We start from the raw sequence: 21,795 nt of genomic DNA, 5'->3' as shown, positions 1-21,795 counted from the left end.
TGACGGAATAAATTGAAAATGGTAGGATGTACGAAAATTGAAAAAAATTTCAGAGAATATAGAGTCGGAACCTTAGCTTTCACCATAAAAATTTCGTCCTGCTGTGGTGTTCTGCTGTGGAGAAACCTGAGGGAGAGCGAAAGCTGTACAGATGAAAAAGGAGCATCAGAAATTTACTTTCTGAGATAATTGAGGTCAAAGGAAAAAAACCTTCAGAAGCCCTAGAAACAAATTGGTAAATGGTACAAGAACACACAGTACCTCTAAATGAAGAACAGGGTGCAGGCCATAATAATGTAAAAAAAAAAGTTAAAAAAAGTTGTACCGTGGTCTAGTTATAAGGCAGGAAAGTGGAAGAAGCCAGGAGACTGACAGAGGCTCTTTTTTCATCTTCCCAGGATGAAGGAGAGACAGAGTAGAATCCACTGTGTTTTGACCTGGGATTTTTTATTCAAGCCTTCAGTTAGACATCAGACATCTCAAAAATAAAGATAAAAACTCTGATAAAGATAACAAAAAAAAACTTTACATTGCTGTTTCACTTCAGTATTGTAGATGTGTTCCATTGCAATCATCATTTTAGTCACTTCAAACTAAAACGGTCAAACTACCCTGAGCAATTCAAAGTCATAATACATAAAATTAAATAAAAATTGATGTACATTCATAGGGAAATGTTTGTATTGACAAAGTCAAGCCAACTGCGACAAACTTCACCATGTTAGAATCCAGACCAGGCAACTGCAAGTAAGAGTAATTATGAAAAAAAAAAAACATAATTACCATAAGGTATATATAATTATTTGCTATACATTTTATATACACAGGTACATATATTTCCAAAATAGCAGATCTACAAGCTCATAGCCCGGCACCGCGCTATGAGCTTGTAGATCTGCCATTTACATATGATGCCTAATAGCCGATCTACAAGCTCATATAGCCCAGCAAGGCACTATGAGCTTAGTATTTTCATGGCTCTCCTTTTAGTAGACCTTGTACCAGTGAACTGTACCGTCATGAAACTGTACCTTTTCCTATGCAAACTTCTAATAAAGTCTTCAATCAATCAATCAATCAATCAATCCCTTCTTTGTATTTACCTACTGTATGTTTTTATACTGTTTTTTATTTCCCCCTTTTTTCCTGACTATATCTACTGCATAGTACTGTGTTCTATCCGTCTGTCATTCAATGTTATATGAGATACTGCAATGGTTTACTATGGAAATAAGCCTAGTCTTTTCATGGATCTCATGATCTCCTTTTAGTAGACCTTGTACCAGTGAACTGGTACAAGGTCTGACCAATCCATCTCGCTGGATTGGTCAGACTGCGACGTTTGCGAGTGACTTATAGTGGTTGTTTTGCTGGGATGTGTTTGTTTTGCACTAAATGGAGCATCTGTCCTCCTTTCTCACCAAGCTAAGCTAAAGAGGCGTCAATTGGGTATGGCAAGCTATGGCAGCTGCCATACCTTGGCTACAGGGGGAATATAATAAAATGTACTGTAATCGTGCCTGTTGTAAAGGTATGTAACATGACTGGTGTCTTGCACGCGAGCCTCGCGCGCGTGAAAGACACCAGTCAAGTTGCCATAACTTAGCTTTTTCTGAACTGACGCCGCTGAGCTAAACGCCCTGCTCGATCGGTGGTCCGCGCGCGGACCACCTGTTGTGATCCGAGATGAGCATAATCATCTCTCATCTCATGCTTGCTCTCGGAGCGACGTCGCGACCCCCCAAACACGCCAATACACCACTGTATGTATCAATCAATCAATCTAGCAACAACCACTTACTTTATATTGCAGTTCTTTTCGCTGCGACGCCGCGGCTCGGTGGTCCCTGGTGGCCTGGTCGATGAACCATGACGATCCAGTAAAACTTTTCAGATCACATGTAACGGCTGTAGAAGTAGTCCTCAGTAGTATAGTAAAGCACTAAACTAAACCCCCCCCCCCCAAACACATGGCTGCTGCTTCTTTTCGCTGCGACGCCGCGGCTCGGTGGTCCCTGGTGGCCTGGTCGATGAACCATGACGATCCAGTAAAACTTTTCAGATGTAGAAGTAGTCCTCAGTAGTATAGTAAAGCACTAAACTAAACCCCCCCCCAAACACTGCTGCTTCTTGCCAAAGTTGCCGTCCATCCAGCAATCCCAGGCCTGGGGAGGACGGTCATGTACCAAATCACCATGGTAACACAAGGTAACACAAGCTGATTGGCCACACAATGGTAACCATGGTGATTTTAGTCATTCCAGGGCCCAGGACGGCTGAATCCAAGCGTCAGTGATACATATGCTCCTAATCTTGTGTTAATTAAAAAAAAGACATTCCGGCGTCATATGACGCCGGTGGCAGCGCGGGGGGTGTAAAAGCCTGACGTCATATGACCTCCGTGGCGGTCAAAGTGTTAAGTCTCGTGAGCTTAGAGCGACTATATCCGCATACACGGCAAGCAAACCAACCTGTTTTAGAAACATTTCAAACACGTGGGCTTATCTGTTTCAGCCTAGGAGAAACACAGGAAGTGGTGGGCCACCATCAAACGGTTTTCACTCCCTTCCAGCCTACAGCACCCCATGGTTATTAAAGGCCTACTGTCCTGCCTTCAGTGGGAATATGTTGTGAGCACACTGAAAGACACATGTCAAATGCTACCTACCACACACATGGATTGGCAAACATACAGTACTTGATCATACACTCAGTTGCCAAGAGATGGATATCATTACTGACTTTATATGCATATTGGGTCAAATTCACATTGTATCTTCTAGTTGAAAATCTGTTATTTTCGGCACAGTGGGACACCGCTCTTAGGTCCCTCTCCTACCTAACTGGCACATCGGCCACAGACTGCAGGTGGCAATTAAGTTGGTGTCTGTCTCTCAATCATGTATCTCAGCCAAGGAGATATACAGACTGCATGCAAAGCAGGGCAATATCAACACCATGATAATAGGGTTTGCCACCCTTTGAGCAGCTGCACCTGCCCCTATAGACATGTGCAGGCATGTACAAATGTACACAGGCATGTACAAATGTACACACGCATGCACACACCGTCTACAAGATGGCTGCAAGCTACAATTTGTGTGGGCGTTTTGTCCACACATCTCTTGACTCTTGAGTCTTCTGCCCCTCTGAGTGCCAAATGTTCAGGTTAAAAGTTCCGGGCACCGGGAAGTGCCCATCTCTCCTCAGAAGGACTCCTGTCCTTCTCCTGTGACTGACTTGTGCTTGGACATTTCGAATAAATGCATTTACACACTAGGGGGCAGGGGCATGACAAATATGCAATACAGAAATGATAAAACACTCACCAGTGAATATTTTCCATGAAATCTATTTGTATAGTTGATGCCTCATTCATACATGTCTTTAGTCACGTGCGAAAGCTCAGAAAAATGGAGCATGTTGGGGATAATAACTAGTTACACTATCGCGCAATATTCATGTTGTGGTGCATGGACTGTGAATGAAGCTGTGGGTTCCTCGCTTCACCTCCAACCCTGGGTCTTATCCATAGTGAGCTGTACAGCCCATGGTGCAGTATACTGTAGCTCCCTGCCTGCCACCTCGTTCACATGCCAACAAATGTGCTGTAAAGGCAGCTGGCATCTGGTAGCATGCTGAATGGAAATGTGCATGATTCCATGGAGGAATGTGACAGCTCAGTGCTCTGTATGGCAAATGTTAAAAGGATAGACTTAGTAGGGGATTATATTATGGGGAACATTTTTATTGAGCTATTGAGAAACTTTCATTTTCTTTGCATTGTCACAACATTATTTTGTGTCGGTTACAAACGTTCACGTTCGGTAAGACTATCGGTAAGGTAAGCTGTCATTTTTAAATGAATGGCTTCATAAAATATGGTTCATGCCTGGTTATGACTTATAGTAATTATGTTCACATTAGTGATTGACTGTAGAGTGATGGAAATAATCATCAAAAAGGTTTAATAGATGGAATCAATACGATTTGAATTAAAACCTGGAACTGGCCTCCATTAAAAGAAAGCTATGCATGTTTCAATTATAATTGACCTGTTGTGAACAAACTTATGGACCAAATTGATTTCCAATTCAATATCCACTGGTGTACCGTTCCCATCGTGTGTTAATTTAAATGGATGCATTTTGATAGATTTTGCACTGAATCAACTGCGTTAACTGTTGACTGGATGGTATGATCAATGGCAAGGCAAAATGAGTCAGTCATATACCCAGGGGCAGTGCAGGCATGGGTAGGCCTGTCACAATCTTTATATTACTACCTGTAGTATAAAAATATGTCCTTATATTGATGACATTGGGACGGGGATCTCCATATATGGGCATAAAACTTGGGACGGGGATCTCCATATATGGGCATAAAACAATGTTAATTAGTAAAGCCAAGCTGGGCCTTGGCGAGTTAGGGCCTGGGTTTGATGCCTGGGGTTCTCAATATATGGGCATAAAAGGGATTTTGTTTCTGGGAATGACCATATGGATTTTTTTATTTTATCTGATCCTTTATTAATATGGTAATATGTATCCATATACATACAATATATTTTATGCCCATACATGGAGATTCCTATCTGAACCAGCCACACAGTTATGGGCCATGCCTTTGCCATCTGGCCAGTGATGTATATCGATGACATCATGGATCTTCATATATGGGCATAAAAGGGATACCCATATATGGACTTTTACATATGTGATGTCACAGTGACAAGGGAACCATCCCATGGACTGTAAAAAGTTGTACTTACTGACTGACTGACTGACAAGCTGCGACATTTCTCATGGTATACTGCGACGTTCGGTCGCAAAAATTGGCATAAAGGAGGACTTGCCGGCCGGACCACGTTGTCACGGTCATGTCACTATGACGTGTTCCCAATGCAGCTATACCCAAATATGGAGTATGTATTCTAACTCAATTTGGGCGACAGATACAGAGATCTCCATATAGGGGTATTTGTTCAGATCGGTGTTGCAATGTAGGTGGCTCCAACTCTAGTGCTAATTATTACATAATTATCTAACTAAGTCTAAACACATGACTCACATGACTTTGTACCTTTAAGGCTGCCATTGAGAAGCGTCTGTGTCCGATAGTTTGTTGTGTGGTGTGCACTGCGCAAGTTGGTGCTAATCAGGTATTAGTCGAGTCACTCGATTCAGTATGTTGAACCGGTGGCAGAGATCACCGGAAAGTGAGAGCATTTCACTTGCATTTACACCTAAAATATATGCTGTATATGCCAACCAGAAAATAGTTTAAACAGCACCCACTAAGAGTAAAAGAGCGAGGCAAAGTGTGTGTGAGAGAGCGCACTCATTTCTGGTGAAAGAGTGTCATGATTGATCAGATGACAGACACCTTTTATTTGTAATGGTGGATATCACTCCTGTAGTGAGTTTTGTGCCCATAACAAAAACAGAAAGACATGCTCAATCTACTGGCGGTAGGAAAGGACTCAATCCTTAATGTTCTTTTTTTGTGTGTGTGTGTTTTCCACCTTAAAAAATGTAAAGGTGGAAAGTGGGAGTTTTTATTTATTATGGTATGGAGAGTTATTTCCTCTTGCAGGAACAGAACAGCACCAGCCACCGATAGTCAGCTGTAGTCTGTGCAGTGTGTTTCACCCAATCTGACCCCCCGAAGTTCGGGGACATCAGCCACTATATATTCTCTTTGAAATCACTGTGTAGAGCAGAGCAGCTCCACGCCTTGTATGTGTGTCTCAAACTATAGAAAAATTTTACGCTGCAAGAGATGAGCACACCATAAGGAAAACAAATGTTTTGTTGGAGCCACGTGTCTGGCACTGCGTCACGCGTGATTTCCACGTCAAACAGGACAAGGGGCCTCGAGTTGGTCAGGCCATTCGTGTTTGTATCTTCCAAACATGAATATCACAGAGGAAGTGATGTAGAGAGCCAGACACATAATCTGAATGTGGGCTGATGGTAGTCATGGAGATCATGGGGGTGAAAAGACTACAGTGCTAGTTTGTCTTTATATAAACATAATCTCCACACCCCCTCTCTGTTTCTGTCGTCACTGAAATTGCTCCCCTGTGGTGCATTCATGTCTGTTTGCATCGTTGTACAGGACACTGTATATGTTTACATCAAAGGTTCACTTGCACCCTGGCATAAGTGCTCAAGTCAGGATACAGGTTTTTAATGGTTCCGCACGATTCTCCAGAGAGGGAGTGAGGGATGGATGCTCACTGAAGGGTGGAGGAGGAGGAAAGGATTTTCTTCAGTCCTTTAACCACTTGAACCCTCAATACTTTGACTTTTGGCTCTGAACTTGGTCTGCTCTTTGCCAAAAATAGCTGATCTCACAACGGGCGTTGTGAGCTTGTAGATCAGCTATTGTTCCCCTCAGAATAGGATTTCTATGGTTCATATGGTTAACATATACTCTGCCATGAATCAAAATTTCTGATCATCTTTCGGATCAGACTTCTAGACTTATCTTACCTTTAAACGTGTACGATGGTGCACAGATCATGCAAGGATCATGCACCATGCGTTTGCAAAATCCGATTGGAAATCTGTCCAGGCATTCATGAGATAGAGGCTATGATGTTTTCTTCATATGTAAACAAACATGGCCGTCAAGTTTGAAAGATCAAGTAATTCCGGGGTCGAACATGCATTTCCGGTTGGCGATCACTGCCGAAACCGGAAGTAGGAAGTCAGAAGTTTAAGGGGGGGAGCTGTAGTAACTCTGACCCCCTAGGGGTCCTGGAGACCCCTGCTTTAGAGAGACTCCTGCTGCCAACGTTGTGTTAAGTAGCAGTGTCCCAAACTACAGTGTTTAACCACTTACCGGTAACTTATACTTTTGTCATACTGCAAATAGCAAAAATAGCCGATCTACAATTTCACAACACATCAAAATGCTGCCCATTTTCAGCTTGTAGATCTGCCACTTTCACTACTACATAATAATAGTATTTGATAAATATTTACCCACAATGACATGTCCAGAATAAAGTGGTTTTAAGTCACTTTCCCTCTGCTTTTTAGTTTTGCTTTTGCAATTCCAAAAACTACACAAAATAGCTGTGGGGGTCAGCATTTTGGCCTTTTTTCCCCTCCATTGTGTACTCGCCCTTTTGACTAAAGCATCTTAAAATCCTAAGCATTCAGACTCTGTTCTTTGTTTTTTATTTATATTTGTTTGGCCAAGAAATGTCGATCTTTAAATCCTGACCTAAATCTGGTGACCATAAGTGGATACATAATGTTACACTACCTCTGGTGAATGCAAAAATGTTTAGAAATTGCAGCGTGGGGGAGCTTGATTTGTTGGTCAATACAACAAAATTTACTCTCAAACTATAAATGTTGGCAGCAGAGAACGGCACTTGCTTAGCTCAGCATTCTGGCTCTCACCGGGCCGCTGGCTTTTTGAGAGTGTCAGGAATATTTGCCTCTCTGATTCTAGGAGGGTAATGGTGCTGTGGCAGCCTGGTGATTTAATCATCGGGAAGAAGCTCTGTCCTGGACTGTCAGCATCCAGTGCTGTATGAATTGTGAGAAATTAACTATTATCGTTTATTTAAAGAAGGAAGGGGGAAAAACACTTAGTAATTTGACAGCTTAGCTTTTATTTACGTCACATTCCTCTCCTTTCTCTCTTGCTTCTCTCTCCCGCCGTGGTGTCATACCGTATCATTTTAGCAGCTTTATGAATTAATCCCTGGCGCTGGGTTTTGTGTCCCACAAGGATTGATGGCGTTGCAGGGCTGCCCCATTTATAAAGAAACGCTAGAATGCTATTCTATGCTATTCTATTTTTACATATTTTTGTTTGTTCTTCTCTCTCCATCGCAGGAATATGCACATACTGACAAAATGCCTGTATGAAGCAGGTCTGTCAAACTCTCATGCTGTGCCTGACCAGTGTGATCTTTGTGTTTAGGTGGCCAACCTGGCGTGCTCCATCTCCAACAATGAGGAGGGAGTGAAGTTGGTCCGGATGGCAGCCTCCCAGCTGGAGACCCTCTGCCCTCAGGTATCTGATGCTAAGTCCAACCTCCTCGTTTGTTTCACTTCTATTCTTCTCCACCCAGAATGTCCCCCTAGACCCTTTGAGCGCCACTCTTTCATTGAGTCGATGCCCAGCCAGCACCCTTCCCCCATTTCCACAGTACTGTGCCAACCTCCATGCCTGGCCAGACCCCTGCAGCTCCACAGCACAGAAGTCACATGTTCTGCCAGCTCTCATACTCCCATAAACGCTACCGACAACAATCAACTATGGCATCTGTTTTTTAGGGTTTTTTAATTCCTCTGCCACGGTCCTCATATTCTTAACTTAATGGAAAAAGCAATGGGTATGTCAAATAGAGTAGTTCACTAAAAGCCTGAATGATCTGGAGTCTTATTGGCTCTAAGGGCGGTATTGAGCTTATCGTTACCCTGCCAGCCTCAGTCCCTCATCTCCCAACCCCTCTCCAGAATTCCACCGCTGCTTTTCTTTTTAATCGCACCTAATGACTCTCATTCATTCTCAGCTTTGATATCCACAGATGTATTTCCCCGCTGCAAAAACAAAAAAGCCATTCAAACAAGCAGCCATTCATGCCTTCACAACATTCTCTTTTCCTAATCAGTTCCCGTGATGACTTGGCTTCACGCCGCAGTCCAAACACAGGGGGTCGCGCAATCAACCTTTGCTAATGTTGTGGCTGTGGGCGCTGCCGTAATGGGGCTTTAATTGTTGTAATTGGGGTGCTTGCAGGTGATTAATGCAGCGTTGGCCCTGGCTGCCAAGCCCAACAGTAAGGTGGCCCAGGACAACATGGACCTGTTCAAGGAGTCGTGGGAGAAGCAGGTCCGTGTTCTCACCGACGCTGTTGACGACATCACATCCATTGACGACTTCCTCTGTGTGTCTGGTAAGTGGGACTTGCTCATAAGTTGCAGCCATACATGACACACATCCGGTGGCAGCTAACGGATGTTCTAAAGGTGAAAGCAGGAAATCTAAATCACAGGATCGCCTGCGCTATTGGACACCATTTAGATGAATATGCGCCAAAGCATTTAAGAGCATTGATTAAGAGAGCAGCAGTATTTGTCCTCCCTTGATGAGAACCATGTATGCTACATAGGCTGATTGGTCTTCACAAGCCAGACAAAGGCACTGACGTTGTCTGATATTGACATCCTGTCACATGTGTTAACACACACAAAACGGCCCGTCATTGCATGGCCTTAAAGAGTTCTCATTGAGCATTAAGCAGAGTGACTCCCTTCACCTCCAGTCAAGGGCGGACAGCAGTTTACACTGCGGACATTTGCATTTTTACAGGCTCCCTCCCCATTAATAAGCCGTCCGAGTGATTGTCTTCATTCTTCTCCCCTCTGCCCTTGTGCTTCCTATTAGCCATCTTAAGCCGGGGACAATGAAAACACAGCATGAAGGATGAGAATTTGCAGCTTCAACTTGCTGTAGCTGTTGTTTGTTGGCACAGTAGTTGTCCACGTCCTTGTTTTGGGGGGCTTCCAATTCAGGGAGTGAAAACACATCTGCATAAAGAGAAAATAAGATAGACGTGGTTGTCCAGTATGAGATTTTTCTTGGACACAGACACATACGGTTTATCTGCTGTTAAAAATGCATGGACACAGTGCATACATAAAGTACAGTACATAAACAGACTGCGCACAAATTGCACACTGCCCATTGAACATCATCAGTGATTGCTGGGGTGTTAAGGTTGCTTTGCAAGCACACTGCAGGTTTTTCCTGCACAAACACTAGTCAGGAGCCTGCCCTCTTTTCTAATGTTGTCGGTGCATCTGGGAAGAGTTGGTTTGCTTATTTGTAGAAATTAAATCTTAAAGCTCTAAAAGAAAAATAAATGAGTAACTGGTTTGTTGTTTTTGTGTCCCCAGAGAACCACATCCTGGAGGATGTGAATAAGTGTGTGATTGCGCTGCAGGAGAAGGATGTGGACGGTTTGGATCGCACTGCCGGGGCCATCCGAGGCCGCGCTGCCAGAGTGGTTCACGTGGTCACCTCAGAAATGGACAACTACGAGCCTGGAGTCTACACTGAGAAGGTCCTGGAGGCCACCAAGCTCCTCACTAACACAGGTACCAAAGAAACAGAGCTAGCATGCCGATAGGAAAATGCAACTGGAAACTGAGAGGAAGCCTGTTTTTTGTTATAATTTATTTGGGGTTTATCACAGTATACTTTAGATTGCTATGTTGAAAGGAAACCAACAAACCCAGAAGCCCTATACTGGGATCAATCTCTTCTATAAAAACCCTTTATAGTCCACAAGCTTCACTTGCAAGCTTTAGTTGTTTTTCATATTTTTTTCCTCACTTTCTGAGAAATGAAGCGCTTTATGTGTTTCTCTATGTTGCACTTTATGCTAAAAGCTAGTGAGCTCAGTGAAAGTAATGGGTGCTAGAATCAAAATGGAATACAGCAGATGAAACTAGAAGATAATGGGCTCTCCTGGGACACAAAATATCAGCCCAGTGTGATGAATGTTGAAGAGGGTCAAAAGTGGGTTTATACTGCCCTCCCTTTCTGTTAGCTATTTCCCTCTATAAGGGCCTCATCTACAGACTGGTTGATGTTATGTTTGACTCTGTATAAGTCTAATTTATGCTTTGTTCCACGACCCTTTTGAAACATGTAATTTCTGTCAAGCAACAACTATTGAAAGGTTCAAAGGACAAAAGTATATATTAGCCTAGAGCGTGCATGACTATTGAAAGGTGAGAGAATCACAATGATTGTTTACTAGATACATTTCATGTACTGGAGCTGATTTTAGTTTTGTAAGGGATGTTGAACAGCGAGTCATTATCAAGAAATAATCCCAGAAAGGGAGATGCAGGACCGCGAAGTGGATGGGGAATTGAATTGAAATTGAATTGATTTTTTTTTTTTTTTTTTTTTTCTCCTTATGTCAGATGATAATTAAATTGGATGGTTTATGAGCAGAATTTTTTGTTTTTGTTGTCAAACTACACATTTTTTAATCTGGGATGTATGACATATCATTTGTATATAAGCCCTGCCAAGCCATGTGGCACATAGGACAGGAGCCTATCTCCTGTTTCTGTAGCGTGAAGTGGCTTGATGTCCCAGTACTTCCCCCAGCCATGATGTACAAGTACATCCCCTAGCAATGATGTACAAGTAGACCCCTGGACATGACACTAGTATGTGATAGGGACTTACTCCCAATCCAACCATTGATGCGGAGTGCCAAGCAGGGAGACATTGGATTATGAACCGGCTAGGGAATCAAAACCGAGGTCAGGGCGGATACTTTATGTAAAATATATAAATCATAATAAATGTTGTAAGATGTCATGTCTTTTTCGTTATGAATCTTTATGATTTGTATGATGCCTTGATCTGCATAACATATTGTGCTTGTGCTCATGATGACTTAGAGACACAGCCTTCATAGAAAATGTTACCAAACCTTTTTGCTGGTACATGGACACAGTTTTGTATTTATTTTTTTCTCCTTGCCTCTGCTCTCCTCGTCACTGCAACTCTGGTGCGTCCATGGCCCTGCTGCTGAGGCCCAGCTAAATGTTAAATACTGAATGAGAAGTAGCATTAATGCAAACGTAGTCGACATCCCTCTGGGGCAGCCATTATATCATCCATGAGGCAAAATACATTGCCTTTGGGACAGCTTTGTAAAACATTGAAATGGAAAGCTGCTATGTATCATGCTAAATGAAGGCTGTAACCTCCCTCACACATTGACTAGTGGCCTTGTTTTATTTCCAGAATCCCACAACTAGTGTTAGTTGTGGCATTTTATTACTTAACCCCACCCCCACACAACTCCTCAACTTCCGATCCATAATACGCAGAAGATTGAATATATGAAGTTATGAACATATGCCAATTGTGAGAGCTTGTTATTACCACCACACTTGGCTGTATAAGGCGCTCTACAGACGGACAGCGGTTGCCGCCGGGGCTCCCGCTTGGATCTGCGGGGACCGCACCGCGGTGATACACAAACACACTCGCTCTGCGAGTAAACGCTGCGCGGTATTTCACAAAGATGAACACAATCCATCTCTCGCCGCCCGCGTACGCATGCACAAACGAGCACGCTCGCGGGGATTTTCACGGGACTGCGCCCGCTCTCCTCGCCGCCCCAAAACTTCGCTGCGCGGCTGAAAAAGCCGCCCGCCTCCCATTGAAAATGAATTGCTAGGAGGCGGTGACCGCGTACCGTGTGCAATCCCCTTTAACTGTTCAGAGGCTAATCTTTTTTAGTTTTTCACTTATACACCAAGGAATCTTGGATTTTCAACCACAGTTGGGATTTTGACTGCTTCTCAAGAGCCTGCCTCTTATGTATGTCTGTGTTGGTAATTTTATGTCAGAAAGCCTGAGATAGCCTATCAACTTGGGGAATGTCGTGAGCATGGATTAGAGCAGTAAGCTCTCATACAGCCGGATTGTAGGGTTTTATGCATGGTGCTTTCTCTGTCCGTCCAGATTCTTTCATATGTTTATGAATAATATTCTATGTAATGCCTGACTCTAGAGTGAGAGACGAGTAGCGACACGTTTACAGAACACATAGAAACAGTCTGTGGCCTCCATTGTCTTTTGACTGTTTATTTTGTCTGTGCACCCACCCACATCGACACGTGTTGGAGTGAAAACTCAATTGACGTAATTTCTCTCGCTCGGTCGCTTTCTCACTCATATTTTCTGTCTCTTCCATGCCTGCAGTTATGCCACGGTTTACTGAGCAGGTTGAAGCCGCAGTGGAGGCCCTGAGTGCAAACCCCTCCCAGCCCGTGGATGAGAACGAGTTCATCGACGCGTCCCGTCTTGTGTATGACGGTGTCCGCGACATACGCAAGGCTGTCCTCATGATAAGGGTGAGTCAATACCCCAACGTGTTCATTCATAGTTCCCACCTGTCGCCATGCTGTCACTACTATTAGGAGTGTCGCTATTGTGAAAACAACCCCCGAAGGACCAATCAAATGAATAAAGGGAGCATAGGCATGCATGAACCAGGCCTTCTTAGACTAAAACCCCCTCAGTTTGGAAGGATTCCAAACTGTCAGGAATAAATAATGTTCCTTTACGTTCATATTGTGCGCTTCAAGTTTATAGAAAGCCTTGCCTTCAGCATCACATATCCCTGATCACATTAAGAAGCTCTGCTTCCTTGAGAGCACTATAAGTCACATAAGATTTATTCACCTTGCATTGCTCTTATTTGAGCTAGGTTATTTAAAACAATTTAAACTGATGGACCCTGCTCTGCGCGGAACATTGAATTAGACCTTGTACTGAATGCTGTAGCTGAATGCTGTAGTCTGCTCTTGAAGTTATATATGGCGGTGCACTGGCCGCACGCACCATATGGTTATCATTTAATAATATGCGTGTGTGACTCTGTGTGCATGTGTAACTAACAGCAGCTAACGATGAACTTGTCTCAGGCAAGTGCCGACCTAATTGACCAGACTTGCAATACAGTGTAAAGGCAGCCTTAGTTGTCTGTGGGGTAATGGCCTTTGCCTGAGCAGAACTATAACGGAGACAGATGGTAGCTTGGTGCCACTCAAGCGTTACCCAATTGACTGACAATGAGCTGACAACAAACCCTCTCCAGCCATAAAGACAGACAGATCGCTCTTAAATGTTTTATTGTGCAACTAGGTTAAACGCTTTAACTCTACTTATTTTAACCACTTTCAAGCTGGAGTCCATAGTTTGGACATGTCATTATAGGGAGCTATTTTAAAGTGGATTTATGTGGATTATATCCGCAATAACAAAATGTTTTTCTTTGTTGTGCAGCTAGGTTACAATGATCAGTGGCCATCAGGTTTTCAGTTCCCACAATAAATTATTTTATGAAAAAGCCAGTATAAAGTATCCAATGAAGTATTTATTCATTGGAGTTACACCATGCTAGTTTATTATACCATCATCTGTCTTTTTTATTTTCTTTTCTCTTTTTTTTCGGAACTGGAACCATTTAGTCTTGACAACACATTGGGTGTAGACAATAGTGTTCCCAAACTGTACTTGGTCTCCCCATTAATAATGCTTCTCAGACTTGGACAAACAGCAAACGAGAGCGGAGCCATTATGCAGTATTTGCATTATAATAAGTAATTGATTTAAGACGAAGGTTTTAATTAGCATTCTTTAGCTGGGAGTGCGAGTCGGAGACCAGCATTCAATTTCCCCCTCTGCCCCACTCCACTCTTGTTATCCAGATTGATTAAGCCGTTAACACAGGGCCCCCAGGGCTGGCTGAACGCTACCTGGTGGCTGTGTGTTTGGGTGGGGGTGCGTGGTGGCTCAACACAACATTGGATTTATGAGAAGCCCTCGCTACTTATGAATCTATCAGTGGTTCAATCTCTAATCGACTCGGAGCAGGCGATCAATGAGGATCTCTGAATATTATTACCATTATATCTTTTTTGTGCACATTCAGAGAGGTTCACGCATTTCCCAGGTGAATGCTTGGCCTTTAGGATCGTCTGTGAGGAGTGATCGCCACAGGTTCCGTAGCGATTATTCAGCAAGTTAGCTAGTGTGTTTCAGCACTTTCTGTACAGAAGCCTGAACTTCCTCTTGGCTGCTCTGAGGTAATATTGGCTGTGTGTGTGTGTGTGTGTGTGTGTGTGTGTGCGCGTGTGTGCGTGCGTGTGCGTGTGTGCGCACGCACAGGTACACAGAGTTTGGAACGCAAGTATATCTGATGCATTTGCTTTGATCTAAAAGCGCTTTTCAAAATCCCAGGCATGACCGAGCTGCCCCACAGTGGCACACTCCTCCACACCAAACCAGGCATGTCCAGCTCGACAGTCTGACTGAATATGAAAGCCTGCAAATCAGCCAAGCTAAAAGCTCTGTGAAACAAAAGCTCTGGAGGGCACGCTCGCGCGCACACACACTCATCTTTATTGCACCCTTTGTGCACGTGCCACACAGTGCGTTTGCTCTTGAATGGGAACAGACAAGTGTGTGGTTGGGGCTACTTAAGATGGACAGAGTCTTTAACCTCTGTAAGTGGAGCACTGGCAGCCCTTGTCGAGCGTCCCCTGGGCGCGTGACAGGCAGGCAGACCCTTCCTCCCACCTACAGCGACACAAGAGGAAATGTCTCCCAGAAATCAAAGAAAGTGTCTCGGTGCTCTGCCGCTGACAGCTCGGATACACGGGGCAGCTGTAGCTACCAGGGATTCCTAACACTACTTGACTTTGAACAGCCCAAGGTGATATCTTTGCATTCGGTGTCCTACAAAGAAAATATGGCCTTTCTGCAGCTCCACACGGAGTGGATGGGGTCGGTATGTCACGAGAAGAAAAAGATGGAGGCTATGTACAGTTGGTATAAAAGTTGGTCTACCTCTGTCCGAGTGTCCGTACCATGGCAACCGATAGTTGGAGAACGCCACGATAAGCCTGAGGCCTACTGTACATTCCACAATCCTCAGTTGTCCTCTGCAGGCTATATCTTTCACCTTTACATTCCCATAGGGCAGCCAACCTTGGGCTGTCATTTTCTGAGCCTCCCAGTGCTCCCGCATTCTCAGTAGCTCAGGTCACATCAGGTGACATCTCTGCACTACTGTACAGCTTTGTCGGAGTTGAAAGAGATGCCCATGTGTCACTTTTTGTCTGTATCTCAAACCCATAACCCTGCTTTCCCCCCCTCTGGGGGAAAAAACGTGAGCTTCTCCATGTTCCATAAGGCTGCATATGGTTTGTTCAAAGACCTTGGGCTATTTTTAGAAGTGAAGTTTTCCAAATCCATTACAGACAGGAGGCATAGAGACAGTCGGATAAGCACAAGTAGCGGCACACGCATGATAATGCACTTTTATCTGTCCGCCACATCTTCCCGCTGTGCGTATCGCCACCAAATGCATTTCCTTGTCAGTCGGGTTTTGTGTTTTGCTTTGAGCATACCCTACCGAGTTGGCTTCTTTTGCATACTAATATATGGAAAGAATGCTGCTCTGGGCTCGCTTTGCATTCGGTACATGACTCGGGGAGCCGTTAAGGATCAGGGATATGGTGGCAGCACACTATAAGAGCACTACTCTACAGATAGCAGCAACAGATGGAGCTCTGATTGAACCGTTATACTCCCAATATTCTTCCTTCTAGCTCGTAGCTCTATGGCCCCTCTCAAAATGCACAGGCAGCACATTACACTTGATTTACAAATTCATTTAAGAGTTTACAGTTTCCCCATACGAGACTATGGGGGAAGAAGACATTCATCTGATGCTGCCATACTTGGCAGCGCCTCTGCATTTTGTCATAGATCATAAGCAGGCTGGTTATTTAACAGTGTTCTAATGGCTCTCTCACACTGACACTGAGTTTTTTTTTGTTCTCTGTATTCTTCCCTCCATACAACTTATTTTCTTTCTTTCAACCCTGTCCCCCTTTTCTCTGTTTTCCGCCTCCTTCCTTCCCTGTCCCACTCACTTTTCTTTCACCTGACTTTTCCTGCTATTTTCCCTCTTCCTCTGTGTCCTGGCAGACTCCGGAGGAGCTGGACGACTCTGACTTTGAGACTGAGGACTTTGATGTTCGCAGCAGGACCAGTGTGCAGACAGAGGACGACCAACTTATTGCCGGCCAGAGCGCCAGGGTGAGTCTACTGCTTCAGCCCCCATCTGCAGGCCCTAATCCCTGGAGTGCCCCATAACATACAAAACATAACGCTGCTTGTGAATACATGTCCAGAGAGAGAAACAAAAATCTTTCTGAATGAATAATCTATTTTCCTCACCGAAAGCACTAAAGGAAGGAGTCATACGTTTTGGATTTGTGTCATTTAGGATATTGGTTTCTTCAATGGCCCAATGAGCAGATTAGTACTTGTATTATTAGGTGGTCAAACACTAACTCATAAGCCTCCCTTACATGCCTGACTTGAATTGACTATTACACATTCAGCTGAAGTGAATTAATGCGGCATATTTGATATTTGCCATTTAGGAAAATGTAATCACTTGCCGCACTGGGTAATATTGCTTCATATTGTTGCATGTCAACATCAGCAGCAAAGGCAGCGGTTTGCAAACGCCAGTGTACAGATATGGTGTGTATTGTGTAATTTAATATTGAAACAGCTACTTGAGTACTTCTAGAGTTACACAGTTACTCATAATTTTATCTTCCACAGAGCCGTTTGACATGTATTCCCTGACCATGCCATACTGTAACAGAGTACACATTTTAGTACTTCTGACAGTGCATTAACATTCAGCAATGGTTCCTGTCAACAGAACATTCAGGTTAATGTGGGCCCAAAACCTCTGATCCCTTCTCTCTCACTCGCTCTGGCTCTCCCTCTCTTGCGCGTCCCCCCTCTTTCTCTCTCCTCTCTCCTCTCTCTCCTTCTCACACTCTCACTCACTCACTCACTCACACACACACACACACACACACACACACACACACACACACACACACACACAGGCTCTCCCGTCTCCTCATCTCCCCCTCTCTCTCCCTGTCAGCCCTGCCTCATTCCGCAAATATTTACAACTTGTGTTGAGTTGGCCTGGAACCATGGTTAATGTCACTCTCAGATTCATATTAAGAGCCTCTCATGTAGCTCCAATAAACAGGCCTCTTATGCTGTTCCCAAATGCCCTCCATCTCTCCATCTATTTCCGTGTTGCAGTCGGTCTTGTTCCTCACTGAATTCTACTTGAATCCAGAACCTTCTTTAAGATCTAATGTCCAAATGCTGTGCTTTCTGGCAAGCATAGAAAGTACGATTTGCTTAGTACTGCACATTATATAGTTTGTTTTCCCGTAAACATGGCTTAACAATTGCTTGAAACTTGTGATTCATGCCAAGTGTTTCCTGAAACCCAGGGCAATTGAGTATATAATAAATCAGGTGTACTTCCTCATGTCTCCAGACAAAAATATTAAAGAGCTCCCTGGTGGGTTTTTGAAATAAATTGTGTGACAGTCTGCATTAGTGGTAAATGGGTCGGCATTACTTTTTCCGATCACCATTATCATTCTTTTCCTGCGTGGCTGGTAATTTGCTCTGTAATTGGAATGTTCGAGAAGCATTGTTACCAAGTGGAGCGGTGTTGTAAAGCCATTTTTTACTGTATTGAATTCATTTAAATTGTTTTTTGTAAGTGGGAATTCCAGCCCGACTTTGCTGGCATATTGGAATCCCTCTGAAGAGCCTCTCGTCAAACATGAATAGGTCTCATGGTTGGCCCTCTTCCTTGAAGAAGTCTAGTGGAGTGTGACTGGAAGCTCCTCTGCCGCCGTGCTCGTTAGTTCTGTTGTCTAGGGTGGTAGTTGTACAACGATGAGCTTAACGAACCCGCGGTCTTGTCATTGTGTCTTTGTTCCCATTATCGCCGGGAATAGTCTGACACTCCTCACGGAGTAGCTTTAACCTCCCCTAACCTCACGTCCAGCTATAACTCTTAATTATCCGTACGTCTATTAGAATGAGCCAGGATGAATTCTTCTCAAATGTTCATCCCATGTATTAAACAAAGTGGTCCCTCGTTAGATTTGAATGCCTACGCCATTTGTTCAGTTGGCCTTCCTAAGATCGGCTGACTATTGTATTAAATGGAAGTCCTTCAGCCTAACCTCAGGGAGCTGCTTCCGTTAAGCTTAGGAGGCCCCAAGGACAGTAACTATTTACATGGGTTAGATTGAATATCCTCTCTGGTGTGTATGCACCTAGTCTGGATTCCTTGGATCATTGCCTGAAAGTCCAACTAGCCGGGGAGCCACTGTGCCAAAATGAGAGAAGACCTGTGATGTCATGACATACTCCACATTTTAGTTTTTCCTATTAATTTGGTCAATAAGGTACACAGAATGAGAAGCCTGCTCTGCATGAAACACTGCGAAAAAACGTTTCCCATTGACTTCACTATACTGGAAAAAAACACACCAAAAAAAGTAGCATGTGAGGGGTCAAACTAAGGGTTCTTCATGATTCTGAATCCATTGCAAGCATTTGTTTTGCATGAAAAACATTCCTTGGGCTAGATTTCAGCCTCTCAAACCTGTGAAAAGTGATGAGTCATCACTTTTCACCTTTATTTTGGTCAGTTTTCTAGCCCAGGGAATGTTTTTCATGCAAAACAAATGCTTGCAATGGATTCAGAATCATCAAGAACCCCTAGTTTGACCCCTCACATGCTACTTAAAGCATATTTTGTTGGTGTGTTTCTTTCCTGTATATTGAAGTCGAGGGAGTGAAAATACAAATGGCCATAACTTTTTTTCGCAGAGTTTCCGGCAGAGCAGGCCTCTCATTCTGTGTACCTTAACTCACTGAACGCCATAAACGTCTTATACGTCTTTGGACCTCGGTGCCATAAACGTCTTTTACGTCTTTTTAATTAATCAAAAGTTTTATCATTTTTTCATAATTGTAATTTCAAAAAAATCGCTCTAGAAGTTGGCCATATGCCTCCGTGACCTGAGCGATACGGCCGATTTGACTGTAGCACCAGTGTAACACAGTCCGGCGGAAAATCGGTATAGCCGAAGATTGGTTCCGGCCGTTTAAATGTTATCTAAAACGTTCGTTTATACACTTTCCCGTGCATCCCTGACGAACTATAAGTACTCAAAAAACGCAGAATTCTCAGGATTCCAGCGGTGCCATCCATTCTTCTCTACCTATCCTTGATCGCGATCGCCAGGGTTCCGAAGTGTGTAGCATGCTAGCTAAAAGGCCTGGCCAAAATGTAAACAACAGGCCCAAAACCAAAAAAAAGATGGACGTCTTCTTCCTTCTTCTGTTAGTTGATCAGATAGTAGGAGACCACCCTCTGGTGGTTTTCAAATGGTATTGCACTCCAGATTGCACACAGGGCCCATCACAGCACACACATATGATGATGATCAAGACATCTTACACATGTTCTATTGAAGCCCAAATCTAATGATAGGATATATATATATAAATATACATGTTTTCCTTTGTAAGAGGGGTAGTGTGGCTTTCGATAGAAGCATAGATTTATATATGTAATTTAAGTACAAAATATGATTTTGGCCCCCATAAAAAGGCAAAATTAAGCAAAATGGCTGGCACCAGTTTTGTAGATTTTGAATAAAGGGTGGCATTCACTGAGTTAATGACCAAATGAATAGAAACTAGACCAGGTCAACCTGGTTGTGCCAGACCCCCTGTCTGTCATCATCATTTATGACATCATGCCTTTTGTAGGCATGTCATCATCATGTCATCATCATATATACCCTTTATATAGAAAAGGGACAGACCGACATTTGCTTATGTAGGCCTACCCATTTCATGGGTCTGGCAAAAACAAAAATAAAAAGTATGTCATGACGTCACAGGTAAAACCCTATTCTTTGAGCTTTTGGGCCTGTGGCTCCCCGGCTAAACTGGCTGTTGGGTTAGTTGTCCTTGAATTTCTGCCACAACAGGATGTATAGAAAAAAGTGATAAACACGTTCTCACAGGATATTAAAGCACCACAAAATAAATGTTCTTTCATTGATTTTCTTCTAATGGCCTGCTGTGTGGAGCAAAATAAATGTATGTTTTTTTTTTCTTTTAGTTTTTTCCACCCATTTGACCAACGTCCTCACTCTGGAGCTGGCAGGAGACACTGCATCATATAATATGTTGCTCTGTGGCTCAGTAGAAAGGGTTGTGAACCCAACCTTTGCAGGAGGAAATGAAACCTCTAATGATTACATAGCCCCCCACTTAACCAGGACCAATCAGGGAAATGGTCACCCCAGCCGCTTGCTTTTGATGGCATTTATCTACAGGGAAAAGACAGCCCTCTGCCGACAGTCTCGGCTAAACATTTCTTCCAGTAGATTAAAGCCACCCCACTGCTTGTAATGACATTGTGCTACGCATAAAAGATTAATATAAATTTAGGAGACATGCACCACAATACTAAATTGCTGTAATCCACCATGCACCATGCTCTCCCAGAGGCAAAACGGCCTGGGATCTGTGGATGCTAGCAGCTGTGGGGATGTAAACAGAGCTAGCTCTGAAATGGCCCAGGACCTACCTTAACCCCACACATTTCTCCTATCAATCCCTCCTCCCAGGCCATCATGGCCCAGCTGCCCCAGGAGCAGAAGGCCAAGATCGCCGAGCAGGTGGCAAGCTTCCAGGAGGAGAAGAGCAAGCTGGATGCCGAGGTGTCCAAGTGGGACGACAGCGGCAATGACATCATCGTGCTGGCCAAGCAGATGTGCATGATTATGATGGAGATGACAGACTTTACCAGGTGAGTTCAGACCACAGATTGCTTCCCTACCTTGCACCTGGTGTGTGGGTGCGTGTATGTGTGCATGTGTGTGGCCAACCTGAAAGGATTTGTGCTATTTTTCTGCCTAGCTATAAGCGACCTAATTGATTTCCTGCATTATTATTTATAGCTAGTCATGGGTTGCCACAGAAGACAGTTTTGGATGAGGAGATCATAGTCGGTATGCGTTGGTGACGTATCCATGGTGATGTGTTCACCTCACTGATCTGCATGTGGCGTCACATTGATATTGCCATGGCGACAACATTCCTGCGGACAGAATGCGTCAAACATAATCGCCCAGCATGCTCATCTTTTGTTTCCCAACATTCACTCATATGTGCAGTATTTTATGTACCCAGTTGAATGCTGCTGTTCATGCATCAATGCTCTTTATCTTTCCACAGCAGTACTGTAGGTATGGTTTTTCCTTTGTTGATTTCTTTTTTTCTTTT

The 21,795-nt window shown here is 43.7% G+C and overlaps 1 protein-coding gene across 1 annotated transcript in view; it reads left to right on the top strand.

Moving 5' to 3' along the window:
* ctnna1 (catenin (cadherin-associated protein), alpha 1) overlaps positions 1 to 21,795 on the top strand; it is a 122,881-nt gene that overhangs the window by 71,010 nt on the left and 30,076 nt on the right. The window contains exons 10-15 of the mRNA XM_080746408.1: positions 7,948 to 8,040; positions 8,770 to 8,926; positions 9,930 to 10,130; positions 12,772 to 12,923; positions 16,570 to 16,680; positions 21,138 to 21,319. Coding sequence (XP_080602534.1) covers positions 7,948 to 8,040; positions 8,770 to 8,926; positions 9,930 to 10,130; positions 12,772 to 12,923; positions 16,570 to 16,680; positions 21,138 to 21,319 — 896 coding nt within the window. The remainder of the gene's footprint in view (positions 1 to 7,947; positions 8,041 to 8,769; positions 8,927 to 9,929; positions 10,131 to 12,771; positions 12,924 to 16,569; positions 16,681 to 21,137; positions 21,320 to 21,795) is intronic.

Source organism: Nannobrachium achirus, assembly GCF_963921795.1.
Source record: "Nannobrachium achirus genome assembly, chromosome: 17".
NCBI classification, from domain to species: domain Eukaryota; kingdom Metazoa; phylum Chordata; class Actinopteri; order Myctophiformes; family Myctophidae; genus Nannobrachium; species Nannobrachium achirus.
Note: the sequence above shows the minus strand (reverse complement) of the source record. Positions and strands in the feature narration are given on the sequence as shown.